A 21237-nucleotide genomic window follows, 5' to 3' on the forward strand; every position below is an offset into this window, starting at 1 on the left:
TTTTCTCAAACCGAAGCTAGCCAACGCGACGCGAAATAACTGTGTGTACCACATAGGACCTACAGTCTGTCCGGAGCCAGACTGTCTGCTCAACTGATATAACTGAGGACTTTATTGTAGGGGGAGGTGCACACCCCAAGCTTCGCGCGCAGAAGCGAAGTAAGTCTATCGCCGACCGCACCGAACTGTGGAGCCACCCGTCGATGTATACCTTGCAGGCTTCGGTAAGTCGGGTGTTCTCGCGCACGAGAGCCATCTATGGCCGATTAATGCAACTATATTTAGCCATCTATTGGCGCAAGAAGTAATTACAACGGATTAACTAATCCTGGATGCGCTAAGACTTCCTCGTAATTGTCAGTTAAGCGCTGATAGTGTGGAGAGTATTGTGTTAGGTAGATAGTCAACATAAAATAAGATTGCTGTTCAAGTCGGACAGCATGGTAGCAGGCGAAAACGGTTAGTAACATTGCTTACTGTATAAGCAGTTGAGTTGTTTATTTTTGTGCGGTAATGAAGTGATGCGGAAGCTGCTACCGATTTTGTTGTGATTTTCTTCTCTAATATCTTTTGAGATTTTGAACAGACAAGGACTCAGGCCAACAATAATGACGAATGGTTTCCAATCCGTCCAGTTTCATCTTCCGATAGAGGTAAATAACAACGACATATTCATTTTAATTTCATGTGTCTTTGTTATATTGTGTGAACTTGATATTGACCTTGAAGTGCGCTATAAAATTACAAGATCTTATTACCACGTATTTACTTACCTGATTAGACAAACAATGAGTAAAGTAATGTACAAATTCAAGGTTCCTACTTACTTAGTTTTCTTTATATCTATCAATGTTTGTAATTGTGACGTAAAAGCCGAGCGGTGAACAAAGAAAATGCTTAATCATTTGAGTTTTTGGTACTGGCTCTGTAAATATTAATGTTTGCATTCAAACAAAACGTTCCTAATATACTATCTAGTACTGTATAATTCTGTATGTAAGACTATGAGCTGCTTCTGCAGAAAGTCGAGCTTTAATTTTTTCACACTTTGTTTCAGATCGTTATTCATATCATGAAGTACCTGCCACTTGCTGACAGAATATGTGCTAGTCAGGTGTGTCGTTTGTGGTATGAAGCTGCACAAGAATTCGGTCTTCACAAGAATGAAGTTGTTGTCTTGCATGGTGACTTAACGCGCCCGCTGGAAGTACTGGAAAGCAGCAGTGGATCGTTCATGCATTTTGTTTTTAAAGAAGTTGAACTTGGAAATAAGTTAAAGGGGTTTTGGGATAAATTTTGCCCACAAATGAGATCCCTAGCATTGCATAATTGTGATGTTTCTGAAAAAATGTTTGTTGATATACTACTGAAATGTGTTAAGCTCGAAAGCCTAAGCATTAACGGTTGCAGAGAGCTGTTAATGTCTGGGCGAGTGCTAGAAGTTGACACAGACATTAGTAGGCTCATTAAAACATTAAAGAAGCTTCGCAGGCTATGCCTTGCATTTAACAGATACTTGTCTGATGCATTGTTCAATAGGTTTGTAGCTGTAGCTTCAAATTTGGAAGATTTGTCGTTGAAGGGTTGCTATATATCTTTTAACAGGGGGCTGTATAAGAAATTTTATCCTGATTTTATGATGAAGTCAGGCAACTGTGTTGCATCAGAGAGTGTCCTTACATTTCATAATATTCTGACTTATGTCACAAAGCAAGCAAAAATGTTACAGAAACTACGGTTTGGTTGTACACTAATTGATAATGCAGCTCTGATGCAATTGGCAACTGTGCCTCTTCTTTCTTTGACTACTCTTCACTTACAGTCGTGTGATCAGCTAACTGATGCAGGTATTGTAAGTCTCGCAGAACATCAGAATCATCTGTTAGAATTAGATCTGAGTGCTTGTTCGCGTGTTGGAGATGTAGCAGTAAATTCAATCTCTGATAAACTTGTTCATTTAGAAAGCTTAAATTTAAGAAACTGTAGATCATTGACTGACTCCGGTGTTAGTACTTTAAATAAACTTAAGAAATTAAGGAATCTCAATCTGTCGCATTGTGAGCAAGTTACTGGTAAAGGCATTGAAACTGCACTCTGTTGTAGCATAAATCCACGATTCCGAAGACTGTATTTGACAGCACTTGCTGTTGATGAACGCACTGTTTGTAAATTAGCTGAACATCTTCCAGGACTCACACATCTTGACCTGGGGTGGTGTTTTAATGGTGTTACTGACAAGTCATTACAGATGATTTGTAAATATCAGGTTCGCCTTCAGTTTTTGAAACTTGCTGCTTGTAATAAGATAACAGATGCTGGACTTACTGGTATGGGGCTTACAGCTGAGCAAGATGGTACAACTGTTACGTCTGATGACAATTCTGAGGCAATGCAGTATCAAGATATAATTGGAAGTGAACAAGTGATTAATGGTGAAAATGGGCATTATGGTGAAAACGTTGATCCAGGATTTAATATATCACTGAGAACTAAAGCCGAGCAAGAAATCATTAATGACGCCAAAAGAAAAAAAATTGTATCACAGCTGTGTGAAGAAAATCTTACTAGTACGGATTCTAGTGGACATTCCCTCATCCATTTAAAAGGTATGTCTTATTTTAGATTATGTTGTTACATTTGTTACCATGTTAATAACTGTTAATCTGTAAAACTGTATAAAACCAATCAGTAATTTTAATGTGGACCTTTCAGCTTACTGGAGTAATCTATCTGAAGGCCCTGTAATTTTAAGAAGTGACCTCCAATCCAGTCATTTCCCTGTCATCATATCTGTCTAGCCATCCATGCTTTAGTCAATTATCTGTGTACCAGATGTCTTCCAGTTTTCAACGTTAGGTATTTATATGACCAATTAATTGTTTGTGAGCCATTTTTCTTGTTCATCCATAATACTCATGTATTTGATGCACATAGGCATTTCTTATTTTTAAAACTTACTACTTGTAATAATGTAATAGGTTTATTATTTATTGGTATGGGAGCTGTCCTTTAAGAGCTGCTTATTGCTGCCAGCAAAAAGTCTTTCTCCTGGTCTCTTCTTGGGGACTCTGGTCAAAGCATATTTAGGAGGCCTTGTCAGGAGCTCTTTGTAGTCTGAATGCCTCATTTTCAACCTTAGCTTTCTTCAGGTAGTTTCAATTGTTATCTTGCCCATCTTTGGTGGTAGTATGGCTGGACTTCATATCTGCTGCCTTAATTGTGTTAAGTATTCCTTGCTATATCCAGCCTCATGTGTTCCTTACACATAAAAAATATTTGGTGATGCTGTATTATATAATTTGGAAACTTTTTGTGTACTGTTATCCGTGCCTTTATTTATGTCATGAAAGAAAACAAAAATAACATAAAACAAAGTTTCCCACAATCGTTACCGTTTTTCCACTTCTATATGGAACTGCCGCTCAATACCAAACTTGGCATCATGAGTCTGCTGGTTTTCAAGATTTGACTGTAATAAATTCTTCAAATTTATTTATTTATTTATTACTGTTTGTGAAACTTTAGCCATTATGATGAAGAGAAATTGTGAAAGACAGGTTCCTTGAACATTTTTTATCCTTATGTGTACTTCAGCACTAGAATACTAAAGGGGGATAATGTTACATCATTACTAAACCTTTGTAAATTTTACTGCTCCATAAGTCATTCAAAAGCAGTCATGATTTATTGTTTATGCAGTAGTTAATTACAATTATAAGATCTCCAGCGGTGTCTCATACAAAATAAGTACAACATGATCTGTTTTACACCCTATACAGTCAATACCAGATTGGTGGGAACCATTAATTGGTACCATCTGCCATGATAAATTTTACGTGGGTTTAATAATCTAAGGCTGAGTAAAGCAGTCATCAACTCTAAGATTGTTTTGGACACCACATCGCTTTGCTGGGCAAGGGCCTGTTGAAGGTGGTATGCCTATTCCTTCCTCTGACGTTTGAATTGACTTACCCTCTCATTTACAGGAAACTCACAATTCATTGTGTATTCCGAACCACAGAGCAACTTGGCATTTTTCACACCAGGAAACATTATGTTGATGTAAAGAAGATGAATATTAATAGTAACTAGGTGTGAGGTATGTCCAGAAAGGAAGTACTTTTCTGAAAAAAAAAGAAAAGAAAAAAAAAACCTCATAAAATTGTTTTCTTCAAGCCAAAATTAATTTTTCGAGAGCATTTCATAAACTGTTTTCTACAAAGTTGCTACCATTGTTCAGACATTTGTCGTAATGACAAACCAATTTTTTATGGGTTCTTCATAGAAAGATGTCACCAATGAAGAACACTGTTTCTTGTGTTTTTCCTGCTTGTTGAGTTCCTTCCCAGCAGTAGGCCTAAATCTCTCACTGTTGTATGATACTGTGAAACATTGAGAAAACTTCGGTGCACAATTCAAAACAAATTGAGTGGAATGCTCAGTTAAGGCATCTTGTTGCTTCGTGACAAAACAAGTACCCATTCAGCTGGTGTCACACAAAAACTTATTCAGCAATTCGGTTGGGAGTAGTTTGATCACTTGTTGTCAGCCCTGACCCTGCACCTTCTGGCTACCACTTGTTCTTGACGTATGATTTTATAGGAAGGCATTTTGACACTGATGACAATGCAAAGAAACTGTTCAGCAATGGTTGTCTTCACTGGCAGCATCTTTCTACGAGGGCATAGAAAAGCTGGCTTCCAGGAATGAAAAATGTCTGAACACTGCTGGTAACTATGGCAAATGCTCTTTCTTGGGAAATACAGAAGCATCCGATCCCGCCCATCTGCTTTGACCCTTGACGTCACAAATGTGGTGGAAACGACCTAAACCACGATTCCAATATGGCGTATGCAAAGTTGTTAGGTACACATTATGAGGACGAAAATACATCGAAAAACAAACACACACACATTCCACAAAAAGCCTAATGACACTAACGGGACAAGCACGGGAAATAGGGGGTTTTTGGGTGGGGACAAACTAAATATAAACAAATTTAGAAACCCACCCACATACAAAACCACGCAAGACGATGAAAAAAACCGACAGCACAAAACTCCCCAAATACCACAAAACACAATATCATCTGGAATCGGACACTTCCCTTGACCTACATAGCTCAACAGCAGCTCCCGATCTCATAAATTGGGATCAAACACTTTCCTTGACCTGTTATCCTTACGACATCTCCACATACAGCCGTCCCTGGTCCGAGACGCCGGAAATAATCCTCATTTCTTCACAACATACTGAACACTTCACGACTTCATCCAAAAATCCGAATAGTTGAAGAAATTTTATTAGAGACATCGCACTGTCCCCCATCATAGCCGACAACCGAAAACTGTTGACCCTGTCAGTCATATCCATACCTACCAAAGACATAAAAATAGCAATTTACCAAAATTCACACACGACGCCACACTCACCGATCGCATCAAAACGACACCTACAAACACGCCACTCTCACAAACTAAATTCCGTCGTGACATCACACACCACAACAGCCTTACGTCACGGGTCGAAGCCGACGGGTGGGATCGGACGCTTCGGTCGACCCCTTTCTTGTAAAAGTAAATTTTGGTTTTAAGAAAGTATTTAAAGAGTTTTATTTCCCCAAAACTGTAATTATCAGACATGCCATTTATGATGTTGGGGTTGCAATGTAAATTTTGTAACAAAAGAAACAATTGTTTATGATACTGCGAATATTATTATAAGAACAGGCAATGAAAACTGCTTGTAGCAAGGAATGACTATTATTACAGAAAATCCTTTGCTGTCCAATCATTTGCCTCGCATAAAGATCATCTGCTTATATCATAAATAACAATCAGATAGGTCAAGATGTAACAGACCTATTTCCTTCCATTCATTAAGTTTTGATGTGGTCCTTAAGAACACTGCTATATGTTATAAGTTAAGATGCACTCTATTGATGCTGTATCATATGTGCCACATACAAGTAAATTGGACGGTTACAGTTCAAACAAAAATATGTGATCGTGGTGGTGGTCTCCAGTCAGGAGACTAATTTGATGCAGTTCTCCATGCTACTCAATCCTGTGAAAGCTTCATCATCTCCAAATAACTATTGCAACTGACATACTTCTGAATCTGCTCACAATATTCATCTCGTCTCCCTCTATGATCCCCCCCCCCCCTCGGCCCCACTTTCCTCCAGTACTAAAATGGCAATGCCTTGCTGACTGAGAATGTTACCTATCAACCAATACCTTCTTCTTGTCAAATTGTACCATATATTTTATTTCCTCCCCAGTTCTATTCAGTACCTCCTCATTAATTACGTGATCTACCCATCTAGTCTTTATCATTCTTCTGTAGCACCACACCTCAGGAGCTACTATCCTCTTTTTGTCTAAACTGTTTTTGTCCATGTCTTGCTTCCATGCGTGGCTACAGTCCATACAATACGTTCAGAAAAGAATTCCTAACACATAATTTATATTTGATGGTAATAAAATATGTCTTCTTCAGAAACACTTTGCTTGTCATTGCCCTTCTACTTTTTTGATACTTTTTACTTTGACCATCATGAGTTATTTTGTTACCCAAATAGTGAAACTCAACTGCTTTTAGTGTCTTGTTTCCTAATCTAATTCCCTCAGCCTCACATGATTTAATTAGACTACATTCCATTGTCCTCGTTTTCTGTCTGTTGATGTTCATCTTACATCCTCTTCCAAGTCCATTGCTGTCTCTAACAGAATTACAGTGTCATCAGCAAACCTCAATGTTTTTATTTCTTTTCCCAGAATTGTAATGCCTACTCTAAATTTTTCTTTGGTTTCCTTTACAGCTTGCTCAATGTAGAGACTGAATAACACTGGGGATAGCCTACAACCCTGTCTCACTCCTTTCTCAAGCACTGTATCCCTTGCATTCCCTTCAATTCCTATAACTGACGTCTGGTTTATGTGTCAAGTTGTAAATAGCCTTTCGCTACCTGTATTTTACCCCTTCAATTTTCAGAAATTCAAAAAGTCAACACTGTCAAAAGCTTTCTGTAGGTCTATAAATGCTATAAACATGGGTTTGTCATTCCTTAGTCTGTCTTGTGAGATAAGTCGTAGGGTCAGTAGTGCCTTGCTTGTTTCTACATTTTTCCAGAATCCAAATGGATCTTCTCCAAGGTCGGCTTCTATCAGTTTTTCAGTTCTTCTGTTTGGAAATTGTGTTAGTTTCTTGCAACCATGACTTACTCATTATTCAATAACATTCACACCTGTCAGCACCTGCTTTCTTTATATTTGGAATTATATTCTTCTTGAAGGCTGAGGATATTTTGCCTGTCTTATACATCTTGCACACCAGATGGAAATGTTGTCATGTCAGGTTGTCCCAAGGCTATCTGTAGTCCTGACAGAATGTTGTGTACTCCCGGGGTCTTGGTTCAACTGAAGCCTTTCAGTGCTTTGTCAAATTCTTCTCGTAGCATATATCCGCCATCTCATCTTCATCTGCACCCTGTTCCATTTCTATAATACTGCTCTGGAGAGTACATCTCCCTTGTATAGGTCCTTTACACTCTTTCCACCTTTCAGCTTTCACTTCTTTGCTAAGCCCTGATTTTCCATCTGAGCTCTTGATATTCATACAGCCACTTCTCTTTTCTCCAAAGGCCTCTTTAATTTTACTTTAGGCGGTATCTATCTTAACCCTAGTGATATAGCTTCCAAATCACATTTGTTCTGTGTAGCCATTCCTGTTTAGCCATTTTGCAATTCCTGTCAATCTCATTTTTTGGATGTTTGTATCCCATATTGCCTGCTTCATCTAATGCATTTTTATATTTTCTCCTTTCATCAGTTACATTAAATGTCTTGTGTTATCCAAAGATTTCCACTGGGTCTTGTCTTTTTACCCATTTGATCATCTGCTGCCTTCACTATCATCTCTCAAAGCTACCAATTTGTCTTCTCTGTTCTCCTTTCTCCTGTTCTAGTCTATCATTGGCTAATGCTCCATCTGAAACCCTCAACAACCTCTGGTTCTTTAAACTTATCCAGGTCCCATTTCCTTAATTTCGTATCTTTTTGCTATTTCTTCATTTTTAACCTACAGTTCACAACCTATAAATTGTGGTCAGAATCCACATCTGCCCTGGAAATGTCTTACTATTTAAAATCTGTCTCTGATTTGAGATCTCTTCCATGTGTATGACCTTCTTTCATGATTCTCAAGGAAACATAAGAGGCTAAATAAAATCAAGCAGTTCCTTCTCTACATTGATACCTAGAAACTAACTTCTTTGTTTAGTGTGCTACAGTGAACCTACAGTATCTGCTTTGGAAATGTGTGTGATGCAGCTGCACATCTCCTTTCCATAAGAAGAGTGTCCATGTTTATTTGTTAAAAAGATTGCACAGTTAACAAAACTGAGCTGAGTGTGGCAATCACAACCTTGTACAATAGCTGACAATAGCTTATAGTAATATTAAGACACCACAGCAGGGAATTTTATTGCATGTGTGACTATCTTCAGTGCATTCTGGCTTTAATTTTATTGCTGAAATTTTGTGTTTACGTTCAGTATATCAACATTAGAGCTACAATATATAAATATTTATTATTGCTTCACTAAAATATCAAGACAGCTCAAGAATCGACACAGGCTTTATAAAGGAAAATTGTTTCACTTTTGACACAGTTAATTCAAATTGGGGGGGGGGGGGGGGGGACCGGACTTTTTCACCCTTAAAGAATTGTGCAGCATAGTCCAGAATGTTATGAGTCACCTTAATTTTTGCTTCTGTGTCCATAGCAATCACTTATTCCCACATTGTTAATTGCTGTTTTAATGTAGATAGCTTTTCCAATGTAGATGGCTTTTGGTTACCAGTTAAGTAGAATACATTGTGGTAAATCAAATACAGAGTGGAAAACTTTCTGCTTGCCAGGTAACAGCACACTGAAGTACACAGTGAAAATTCACAGACACACACTCAGAAAAGACGTGCACATGATTATGGTCCAGAAAAGTATGAGAAATTTATCAAAGGCCAAGTGTACACACAAATAATAAATATTGAAATGCTAGCAACATTATAAGCGCATTTAGTAAGTAAGAGAGGAGGAAATCATTGAACTGAAATACATGCATTGACAGTAACCAAAAGAGGAAGAGAAGGTAGAGAAAACACTGAGAAGAATCAGCTGAGGGAAGAAAAGACAGCAAGATATAAGAGAGAATGATTAAGTATGTGAAGTGACAGGAAGAAGTAAGGGAGGAAAGAGGGAGGGGAGAGGTTATTCACAGTCAAAAGAACAACTAGTATATGTTTAGCTAATGCTTACACTGCAGAGGCAGTGCCCCAACAGTGAAGTTCTGAGATACTGTTTCATTCACTCATTCATAATGTCTCATAGCCGTATCATAAATGAGAATGTGAATGAATCGGGTAGGTGAATGTAAAAGTATGCAATTTTGGTTTTACTACTAAATATTTAAAAGGAACGTGCAACAATATTTTATTAATGATGCACACACACCTAGTTTGACATCTTGGTGACATTGAGTAAAAGTTTCAGTGCCATCCAATAATTATTAGAAGGGTAATAAAAGGTTTCCTAAAAAGTAATTTTGCATACTGTTAACCTACACTGTGGGGTAAAGGTACACAGATCTTGAGCAAGTCTGCACAAAAAAGGTTTGCAAACAAGACATGGAAAAATAAATTAAGAACTCTATTTAAAAAAAAAATCACATAAATGTAATTATATTGTAATTAGGAACAGCCTGTTATGCATTATAATTTCACAAGTCACTGAAACTAGTTTACTAGGAAGGTTTATTGCACCTAACTTTGAATATAGACATAATTAAAATGGAAATGAAACAAAATAAACATTTCTCTTGTTGAACAGTGGAAAGTAACAGAAATGAGCCATTTTGAAATTAAGATTCTTAAACCTGATGAATTGAAAATGGAAAAGTGTAAAGATCAGAGGTTGCCTATCCTTACCTGCATTTGAATGACAATTCAGTAAATTGGTAAGCTGCATAGATCGTCAGCAAAGGTAACTGTATTCACAGACCTTCCAGGGCGTGTATAAATTGATCTTGGTAGCTTTTTAGAAATGTCTTTATTTTTGACATAACCTTATTTGTCTGTTTCCCGAAATCTTGGTGTTTGTGGGAGACTCTTGTAAAAAAAAACTCCCTCCTAACCATGACTGAAGCAACTATGCTCTTTCAGTAGGTAAAGACGAAATGAAGTTCTAGTTTTTCCGTGGACCTGTCACTGGTTCAGCTATGTTATACAAGCTCAAGACTTGCGTGGGATGACACACATTCCACGAATCTACGGCCCTGTCGTAAGATGCCTTGTAAGGCTGTAAAAAGTTGCAGTCAAGTGGCTGTGTCTTATGGCTGCTATGGGGTGGCAAACTGAGCATGTGTGTGTTGCTATCTTGGACAAACAAAATGACCTCCAGGCTTGTGTGGGAGATAAGGTTATCCAAGATTAATAAAATGGGTTTGTCGACTGTGGGATTTGTAAACTTTTGAAATGATTAAACCATGTAATAGATGTTATTGTGGTCACGTAGCCTTTATCAGGTACAGCCATATCACATCCCATTGGACCTCCATTTATCAGTGAGGGATTACTTTGCTTCCATGCAAAAATGAAGGATGGGTATCGTGTCCCACAGCACTCATGGATTAGACAACGGTGACTGTTTGCCCCTGTTTTGCAGTCATGATTTCCCCACTTCTCTCTTCCCTGTTGGAACAAAATGTTTAGGGAACTTATTAAGACAGTTATAATGCCTGTCTTGTTCATGTTGTAAATATGGTCGGGAAGAGACCCAAATTTCTTGAAGACTGCTTCCAAATTGACCACCGAGTGAGGTGGTGCAGTGGTTTGCACACTGGACTCGCATTCGGTAGAACAACGGTTCAATCTCGCGTCCAGTCATCCTGATTTAGTACTTTCCGTGATTTACCTAAATCGCTCAAGGCAAATACTGGGATGGTTCCTTTGAAAGGGCACGGCTGACTTCCTTCCCCGTCCTTCCCTAATCCGATGAGACCGATGACCTCGCTGTTTGGTCTCTTCCCCTAAACAACCCAACCCAACCCAAATTGTCAAAATATTTGTTTGAGCCTTGTAAACTACATCATTCATGCCATGCTGGTTTTCCAGGCAATTCCAAGGAGCGATTTATTTCTTTTCATAAACTTATGGGTGAATTCTCTACCAGCAAGTCGTTTTTCAACTGTGATTTCTCTCTCTCCCTCCATCCCTCCCTCCTTTTTTCTGCCGAATTCAAAAAGTAAATGTTGTAATGAATTGAGAGTAAACCCGAAAAAAAGGTTTATTGTGGGAGGTGCAATGCTGCACTATTGCTTGTTCTTCCTCCAATGAAAAAACTTGTGAATCGGCCATGGTGCTCAGTACCTTTGCCAAATGTAAGATGTTTTTGCAAGGCAGCCTCTGAAAACTTAATAGCTTTGGATGCTTGCCATATTGAGTTCCCATTTTTGACAAGACCAACAGTTTGGCGATGGAGCTGTTCTGTTAAAGGCTGTTGAGTTGATTTTCTTGGTCAGTGTATGGAAAAAGATGCTGTTATGGACGATGTGGTTGTATTTGAAGTGTATTTGAGAGGTATGTCTTTGAAGGAGGGGGGGGGGGGGGGGAAGCACTTTCCAACAAAAGAAAAAGTACAGAAAAGAAAAATTAATTTCGATTCTCTTAAGTGAATGACGAGTCATCTAAGGTAAATAAACATGGGCAAAATATGCTAGAATGCCCCGAACGTACTGCACAAGTCAAAGTACTGATTATGAGGCAAAAGTTTGCAGATAGTTTCTTGATAGGGTGAAAGTGTGCACTGCAAACTTCTACCCCATTACAGCTGCATACTTTTACCCTGTTCTGCTACTTTCTTTTTCAGCAATCTACACATAACACATATAACTAAAGTCATGGAAATGAAAGTGGCTTTTAGAAGCTAATAGCCACCAGTTCCACTAATCCTTTAGCTAATTTTTAAATAGATTGAAGTTCATGTAACTTTCAATGAAAACTAAACAAATTTTAAATCAAAAACATACAAGTGACGTACCACATTTTCTCCAGCTGGTAAGCATCTGACTACCATGAGGTTCCAGATTAGAAATGAGGAAAGGACGACATTTGCACTGCCTGGTGGTAAAATAGTGAACTTCTGCTTTAGGGGCCTGAAAGATTGATGCATACTCTTGCCCCATGCATACTTTCACCCCCACCAGTGCTGTGGAGTGAGACAATGAATACATTAAAAAATGTAGAAATGTGTTTCAGAAACTTAATTCTGTATGCTAAATGACAGGATTTTAATATTTGTAGTATTCTGTTGCAACAAAAAATAAAAATTATGAGAAACACGTCTACTCTGAAACAAGCTTATTCTATAGTTGTATTGAGTGCTAGGAGGAAAAACTGAAATTGCCCATATTGCGAAGAAGATACTGTAGTCACAGCTGTCATTGCTGTGCCACTCAGTACTTTTTTTTTCATCAAAATAGACTTTTTAACACCAAGCTATATCACAGTGATGGGTATTTCATGATCAAAATAACAAAAAATGGAGAAAGGCCATCACTCTCCCATGGTTCATTTATGTGTGTTATGTGGTCATATGTAACAAGCTCTATTAGCTTTGAAACTACAATTGTTTTTCTAGCATAAGTACACTGCCAAAAGTGAGAAGATTTGGATTTCTGCATGCTGTTTTCTGGGAAAATTTGTACATAAATTAGGAAAAAAGAACCGTTTTTAGAAGGTTAGTAAAGTCTGTACTTGTATTGGTGTGCTATGTGTGAATAAATTTCAAGTGATTAGCTGCCTTTCCTCATTTTTGTTTGTTGTGAGCACAAGCTGTTTCAAACATAATTCTCCCATTGTGTATTTGATGAAGTGTGTCATGGTATATGTGAAATCAGTGTGGAAGGAAGTTGAACTTTACACTATTATTTGCATGTGCATCATCCTTAAATGTGTCGTCGTCGTCCCCCCCCCCCCCCCCCCCCCTCAATCGTAGGAGAGCATTTGTGGATTTCACTCATGTATAATTTATAAACACTGATTTTTTTTGTAGACTAGTATGCTTTGAAAGAAGGCATCAGTGGATGTAAATGTAGATGGTAAGGTAACTGAAAATTTTGGGATCAATGAAAGCCAGATCTGTCCACCAACTTCTGTAAATAGGTTTTTTAATGATAAAATTTGGTAAGAGGCTGGTCCGTTTGCTACTAAAAATACAGTCAGTAAATGCAAGAGTGTATTATGTGTAAACTATAGAATTGTGAGACAATTTTTGGTCCTTATCTACCTTCGGGAGGCAAAATATCTGTTCTGCCACGAGGAACATGTAAAATTACTCAACGCTATTTTAACTTTGAGAAGTAACATTTCCTTCTTTGATGATTAGAGATGGATAGGTTAACACACTATTTAGCTTGAAGAATACTGCCTAGCAAGGCAGTCATCAGAAATTTGACTCACTTTTTCCAAAGCTGATTGGTATGATATCTGCACAAAATTTGACACAAATTTGCAATAATCAGACTAGAGTCTCTTCAAATCCCTGGGTGCAGGAAGATTGTTAGTCACTTAAACATGGGCCTCAGACCATATTTGCCCAATGTATGGTCAAGGTAGTCAATGCTTTGTTGGAGAAAGACTACACTTTCTTAATTTACATTTGATCCAACCAGTTCTTCTTAATTTAATTTGGTCCCACTCACTCTGAAGTCTGTTAAATAGCTGTTATAAATTGAGTTGTGCTCCCAAATAACCTTGCTGACTATAATCTCATCTATATAATTCACAGATTAAGGTACCCCCTCCCCCCCCCCTCCATATAAGATACACAGTTGTCTCTTTTTTTGCCAGTAGCTCTTCCAGATATGGAATCAGATAAACCTCTATAATAGGTTGAGCTTCAATAGGTGATTTAAAATCATCACAAATCCAAGTTGTGCTGATCTGCTTTTCAGTTACAACCATAAGTGTCATCCATTGGATGGATGTGACTGGTATCACAATACCTGATCACCATAAACTATTGAGTTCCACTTTTTCTTCCTTCATAACGAAAAGCATGGGTCTAGTTAGGTTTTACTAATATATGTGCTACAAAGTTTTGTGCAGGGCTTCTATAAGATTCAAATAAAGCACAGCATTCCTTATATAAAGCATCCAAATCACGAAACGGAATAATATTAGATAATATATTAGCTGAGTCTTGTATTTAAGTCCAAGACTGGTAAAGGCGTCCAGACCAAAAATTTTATTTGCTACTGGCACAAACACTACAAAAAAGTTTGATTGGTCTGCTAACATGTTTGTAGGTAATGGTTTTCTGTTAGTTTGCCTATTAAAGGAATATACTGGTTACTGTGTTTGAGCATATGTTGTTTAATTGCCTCAATAGGTGGTAATGGCTTACCTGTGTGTTTCATTGTTTATTAGATAAAGTCCACACCCTCAGTGTTGCTGACTAATGGGATCATCAGTTTCAGTGAAATTTTGCTATAGGCTGATGGTACGTGCCTGATGGTATACGATAGAGTGCCTTTGACAAGTGGTGGTCACATGGCCACATTTGCTACAAGAAAGATATGTAGATTTGTGTTGTCTGTGTGCAGAAACACTCAGTGCACATTTCCTTGTTTTTACTACACTTTGTGAACTATAACTATGATAACTACTACTATAGTTTGTATTTACACCACTTTACATTTTTCCTAGCACTGATGAGGAGGAATTTCTGACTAACTTGTAATCAGCTTGCTTGCACATTCATGTGATGGTGCTGTGGAATCTGCAGATGATGACATTATTTTACCATAAGTTGAATTTAGAAAATAATGCTGTCTGGAATATACTTTTGCCATGCTTAAGTCAACGTAGGATGCACATTATGCAGCTGACACTTTGTGATGACTGAGCTATTTCAAGACCCTCATTTAAACCCTCCCTAAGATAGATAGCTTGAATTTATTGGTCAGGAGCTAGACACTCAAGCACACCATGCAATAAAAGTGTACCGAGTACATGACTTGGTGCTGAAATAATCATCATTTGGATGTTGTGCATTTCTCTCCAATTTTTTAAAATTTTTGTTTAAGATCTTGCGTAGGACAGTGTTGCACTCTGACAACAAAAAATTGCGCTGCAGGCTAATAAACTACAGGTTATACGACCAGGAGATATATAACTAGTCTGGTTTTTTCTGACACTGATGGAACCTCAGTGTAGCAGCCACTGAATGCATTTGGACAAAAGCCACACAAGACATTGAACTGCAAGCAGTGAGGATCTGTGAATGGTCATAATTTGCGGACCAGCTCGTAAATGGGACTACTGGAAGACAATAACAAAGCAGGCTTAACTTGAGTATCAGAAATTGTACTAGCCTTCGAAAACAGTGGAAACCATTGGATTAATTAAAAGTTTTCTTCAAATCGTCAAACACCAGAAATGTAGGAATTGACACTGCTTGTGTAGTGCCAATAGTGTTGATCAAAATATTGCCCCACTTTGTTACGCTTTCAGCAAATTGCTCTGCAATTTCTGTTATATCTGAAAAGTTCTGTATCTGAGTTTACTTTTGATGGTGCTGTTACTGTTACAGCATGAACTGTGGATGTCACAATTAAACAAACTTTCCATTAACAATGCACTAATAACCCTTAAGACTTTGATTTCACCTACATCTACATCCATACTCTGCAAATCACTGAAGTGAATGGCAGAAGATATACCTCATTGTGTCAGTTATTCATGTTCTTTTTTTTCCCAGTTCCATCACATATGGAGTACACAAAGAAGATTGAATGCCTCTGTGCATGTTGTAATTATTCAGATCTTGTTTGCATGACCACTATGTGAGCTATAAGTAGGGGGTTGTAGTATATTCCTAGAGTCATCATTCGAAGCTGTTTCAAGAAACTTTGTTAGTAGATTTTCTCCGGATATTTGATGCCTTATCTTCAAGAGTCTGCCAGTTCAGTTTCTTCAGCATCACTGTAACAGTCTCCCATGAGTCAAACAAACCTGTGACCATTTGTGCTGCCGTTCTCTGTGTATGTTCAATATCGTCTGTTAGTCCTATTTGGTATGGTTCTCATATACTTTAGCAATATTCTCGAGTGATTTGTAAGCAATCTCCTTCACAGACTCAGTGCACTTCCCCAGTGTTCTACCAATAAACTGAAGTCTACCAACAGCTTTATCCACAGCTGAGCCAATATCATAATTCCATTTCATCTATCTATAAAATGTTACACCCAAGCATTTGCATGAGTTGGCCAGCTCCATCTGTGACTCATTGATATTATAGTCATAGGATACTAGATTTTTTATGTTTTTTGAAGTACACAATTTTATATTTCTGAACATTTAGAGCAAGTTGCCAGTCTTTGCACCACTTTGAAATCTTATTGAGATTTGACTGAATATTTATGCAGACAGTATTTCACTGTAGGTAACTGCATCACCTGTAACTATTAATACTGTCTCCAAGGCCATTAATGTACAACATGAACAGCAGGTGTCTCAAAAAGCTTCCCTGGGGCACACCTAAAGTTACTACCACATCTGACAATGACTCTCAATCCAAGATAACTTGCTGTGTCCTCCCAACCAAAAAGTCCTCAACCCAGTCAGAAATTTCACTTGATACACCATATCACTGAACTTTCAACAATAAGCTTAGGTGTGGCACTGAGTCATATGCTTTTTGGAAAGCAAGAAATACTGCATTTACCGGACTGCCTAGATCCAAAGCTTTCAGTATGTCATGTGAGGAAAGTACAAATTGGGTTTCACATGATCATTGTTTTCGGAATCCATGCTGATTGGCATGGAGGAGATCATTTTGTTCAAGACACCTCATTATGTTTGAACTAAGGAAATTTTTTAAGATTCTACAACAAATTAATGTCAAGGATATTGGACAGCAGTCTTGTGCATCACTTCTGTTATCCTTCTTGTAGACGCGTGTGATTTGTGCTTTCTTCCAACTAGGGGGCAACTAGGGATCTAAGATACATTGTAATTAGAAGAGGGGCTAAATAAACCACATAGTGATTCCATCAAGCCCTGGAGCTTTCTCCGGTTTTAACCATTTCAGATATTTCTCAACACCATTGAGACAAATGTGTATTCCACTCATCTTCTCAGTGGTAAGAGGATTAAATTGGAAGCATTTCAGCTTTTGCTTTGCTACCTCCAGTTTCAATTGCTGTTTCATTTGCTAGGGACTGGACACTTACATTTGTGCCACTAACAACCTTTACATACAACCAGAATGTCTTGGGGTTTTCTGAAATATCATTTGACAATATTATGCTGTGGTGGTCATTGAATGCTCCGTGCATTGCTCTCTTGACAACCAAATGCATTTTATTCATCATCTCCCTATCTGTAGTACTATGCTTTGTTTTAATCTGTTACGCAGCAGTCCTGGTTTCTTTACAGTGACTTTATACCGCAGAGGGTCCATTCTATTATGAACTGTTCTACTGGGTTCATATCTATCCATTGCTTGGTAAAGTATTCTTTTATATGTGAGCCATAGTTCCTCTGCATGCTCCTGCCCTGTGCTGAAAGTTTGAAGTTCCTCACAGAGATTAGACACTACTGATTTTTTTAACCTACTTTACTGTATATAATCTTTCTGATCATTTTAGTTATCCTCTGTATTTTGGTAATCATTATTGCCCCTCATCACTTAAATATCATAGCCTGACACTAAATTGAGCAAGTTACTGCAACATGCCAAAGCATTTGGAAAAAAGATTGGTGCTAAGTCAATAGTCAGAAATGTCAGAAGCAAATCATACAACTACTGTTAACACGAGTGCGAATCAGAACCAATGAATGAGATTTGTCTTATCAGTAAACAAAAATATAAACTCCAACAGAGTTCAATACTCAAGCTCCAGGTCCAGAAAGCAAGGTAATAGCTGTATTCAAGAGTCAGTGTAACTAAGCTTTCAGTAACAAATTAAAACTGCTTGCTCTGCCTGCTGTGCCGAATATTTATTTTAGGGCTAATGGTCATACCTGTGTGATGTGTTTTCTGCAACCCCTAGGTTTGTGGCTGCCGAAGGCTATGAGCTGTACAAATAATATTGCTGACAGTCTCTGAGCCCATGTCTTTATCATTGGGGAGGCAGGATATTAAGTATGGAATTGTAAAATAATAGGAAGAGAACAAGGTGTAGAAATTTATGCTTTCTGTTTTAACCCATTAGCGCCGGAATTAATTTTTTCGTGATTTTTTTTTAAAAAAATTGCATTATGTCTGTAAAAGGCATAAATTACACAACAGATTTGTTTCGACGAAAGTCATTACCGCCATTAGCGAGATATTTGATGTTGCCATATGGCAACGCTAAGCGCTTTCACTACCTAAATTTATATGGATTACAACTTCAAGTAAAATAAGTAGGTTATTGAAATTTCTTATTACATATACAAGTTTTGTACAAATTTATTATTCAGTCTTCATCATACAATTGATACTTTATAACACAGTACAATTAATAATCAAAAATCAAACCTTGAACTCAGCATTATTTTACATGAAATGGAATATAACAGTCAATACACAATCCCACATTACACTTTGAACACATTGTTCTCACAATAGATTTACAGTCCTTGTGTGCACACCTTTTCTTCTTCTTCTTTCCTTCTGTGTGCTGGCCAAGGTGGTCAGTCTTATCAAACCTAATTGAATCTGATAAGCAGCTGTCAGAACATGCCCTTGATGCAGGTGTCCTGGCTCGTTTTGGTAAAGCTTGGTGTCTTTGCAAGTACAGTGTTGCTACTTCTCTCTTGAAATCAAGCTGAGAAATAGTTTTGTTTCTTGCTTTATTATACAAAATCCAACTGTTTTGTATGGCGACATCTAACATCCACGTAAAGAGACACCAGTACCATTTCTTGCTTCTTATTGCAATGTGATAGCATGCTAGATTCTGATCCATCTGATCAGTACCTCCCATTATGTATTATATTTGGCTACCAGTTTTGGTCTGGGAATCATTATATTTTGCTTTTTTAGTTCCGAGAATCTCTTGACTAGGCCAACTTCTGGTGCACCACATGAAGAAGAGATCATTGTGACAAATGAGTTGTCCAGCCACAGCACATACAATAATCCATCATTCTTCTGTATTCGGATCTGGGAGATTAACAAACACATCACCTTCAATATCGTCATTATAAAGAATCTCCAGCGCCTCAGCAAGCAAGAAAACTCTTTAGAAAAAAAGAGAAAATGCGTCCTTTTACTGAGTACAAGTGCCTAGCGTTGCCATATGGCAACACCGACGTTCAAACGGCTTAAATGAACATAATTTATTTCACAGCAAGTAGTAACCTCCAAAGAATATATATTTGAGTATTTAAAGCACAACCATACTAAAAAACCAAATTATATATAGTAAGTTACTGTGCAAAACATACTTACTCGTACTTATACTCCATTTTTCTTCGTCGTTCAGCAAACGACGACTTCCAGTACTGCTTACGTCGCAGAATTTAAATGTATTGTTAAAACTGTTGCATTGTAGTGATCTTTACAGTCTTGCGGAACGGAATCCAGTGCTGCTAACACTCTCGCTTCATTGATGTCGTGGAATCAACGATTTTAAAAAATTGTTACAAATGTTGCCGTATGGCAACGCACGGCGCCAATGGGTTAAATTGCATTTGATGTGCAGGGTAAGTCACTAGCTATTGCCACCAAGAATAACTCCAAAAGAATGATAAGAGCTGAAAAGTTTGTGGGACAAAAGATACATGGGACAATGGGGACCATAATATGACGTTGGATTTTTGTCGCTAGGAGGGGTCACTTCAGAGGTATGAAGGCCAACTTTGTTTTTTTAAATGGGGTGCTATAGTTTGGTACTTACTTCTGATAGTAGTTATCAAGACGCATCCAATGATGTGTAACAGTAAGGTCTTTGAAGGTCAATGAAGGTCACAAAGGGGGCATGAACATCCATTTACAGAAGGTGTTCGAAGTGATGACCATTGGTATCAATGCAGTCCTGCAATATTCTTATCCTGGGTTGACTGATATTCCTTATCATACTGGCACTTATCGAAGCTCGTGCTCTGAAAATTCTCTCTCACATATCTTCAGGTGTAGATAGAACATCTTTATAAACAATGTCTTTTATGAATCCCCACAAGTTAAAATCCAGAGGTTTCAAGTCTGGTGAACAAGCTGGCCACAACACATCTCCTCTGCGTCCAATCCAACAATTTGGGAGTTGTCTCTGCAACTCATTTCTAGCCATTAGCAAAAATGTGCCGGACACCTATTGTGTTGATACCACATTCTGTTCCTTGTTCCTAAAGGTATTTCTTCCAATAACAGACCTAATGTTTCTTGCAGGAATGCAGTGTACTTCCTGCCATTAAGATTTCCTTCGGTGAAATAGGGGCTTATAATTCTGTCCTTCAGAGTCCCACACCGTACATACACCGACCACGATTTTTAGTGTACAACTTGCCGCAGCAAACATGGATATTCAGTTGCCCAATAATGCAAGTTATGCAAATTAACATTTTCATGGGTCTGTGGCCTTGTCAGTAAATAAAATCAAATTAATAAATGTGTCATCCTTCTGAATCTGAAGTTGAACCCATTGGCAGAATTCAGTGTAACGCATACAATCTGTACCAGTTAGTTCTTGGTAGAGACTGATATGGTAAGGATGATATTTATGGTGATGCAGAACACAAACAACACTACTCTGGCTCATGCCAGATGTGAACGGACTAACGATGTGATGCGGACTAACGATGTGATGCGGACTAACACAAGGATCTCAAACCCCAGTGGCAAGAGTACCAATTTCCGTTTCCTCGTTACTATCTTTCCTTTGTCAGATATATTTCTGATGCGTTAAAAATCCAGTTGTTCACAATTTATCATACACACATTTAAATGTACGATGTGTAGGGTGAGTACATTGAGGATAGCTTTCAGCGTATAAGTCTTTAGCTCTCACAGAATTTTGTTGGCATTCTGCGTAAATGAGAAGCATATTGACTTGTTCTTCGAAGGAATACATCATTCACATTCACTTGATTTCATAATACTAGTCTTACTGTTCCTGTTAGTGTTGCATTGTGAAACTGTTGAATGGTGTTTACTTGTCAGTGGCACGTTAGATGGATACGCCGTATT

At 37.9% G+C, this 21237-nt stretch overlaps 1 protein-coding gene across 1 annotated transcript in view; it reads left to right on the forward strand.

The window, feature by feature from the left end:
* Window positions 1–294: 294 nt before the first annotated feature.
* LOC126253105 (F-box/LRR-repeat protein 20-like) overlaps window positions 295–21237 on the forward strand; it is a 35481-nt gene continuing 14538 nt past the window's right edge. The window contains exons 1-2 of the mRNA XM_049954211.1: window positions 295–653; window positions 1058–2606. Coding sequence (XP_049810168.1) covers window positions 609–653; window positions 1058–2606 — 1594 coding nt within the window. The 5' untranslated portion in view covers window positions 295–608. The remainder of the gene's footprint in view (window positions 654–1057; window positions 2607–21237) is intronic.

The sequence above is a fragment of the Schistocerca nitens genome, chromosome 4 (assembly GCF_023898315.1).
Source record: "Schistocerca nitens isolate TAMUIC-IGC-003100 chromosome 4, iqSchNite1.1, whole genome shotgun sequence".
Lineage (NCBI taxonomy): Eukaryota > Metazoa > Arthropoda > Insecta > Orthoptera > Acrididae > Schistocerca > Schistocerca nitens.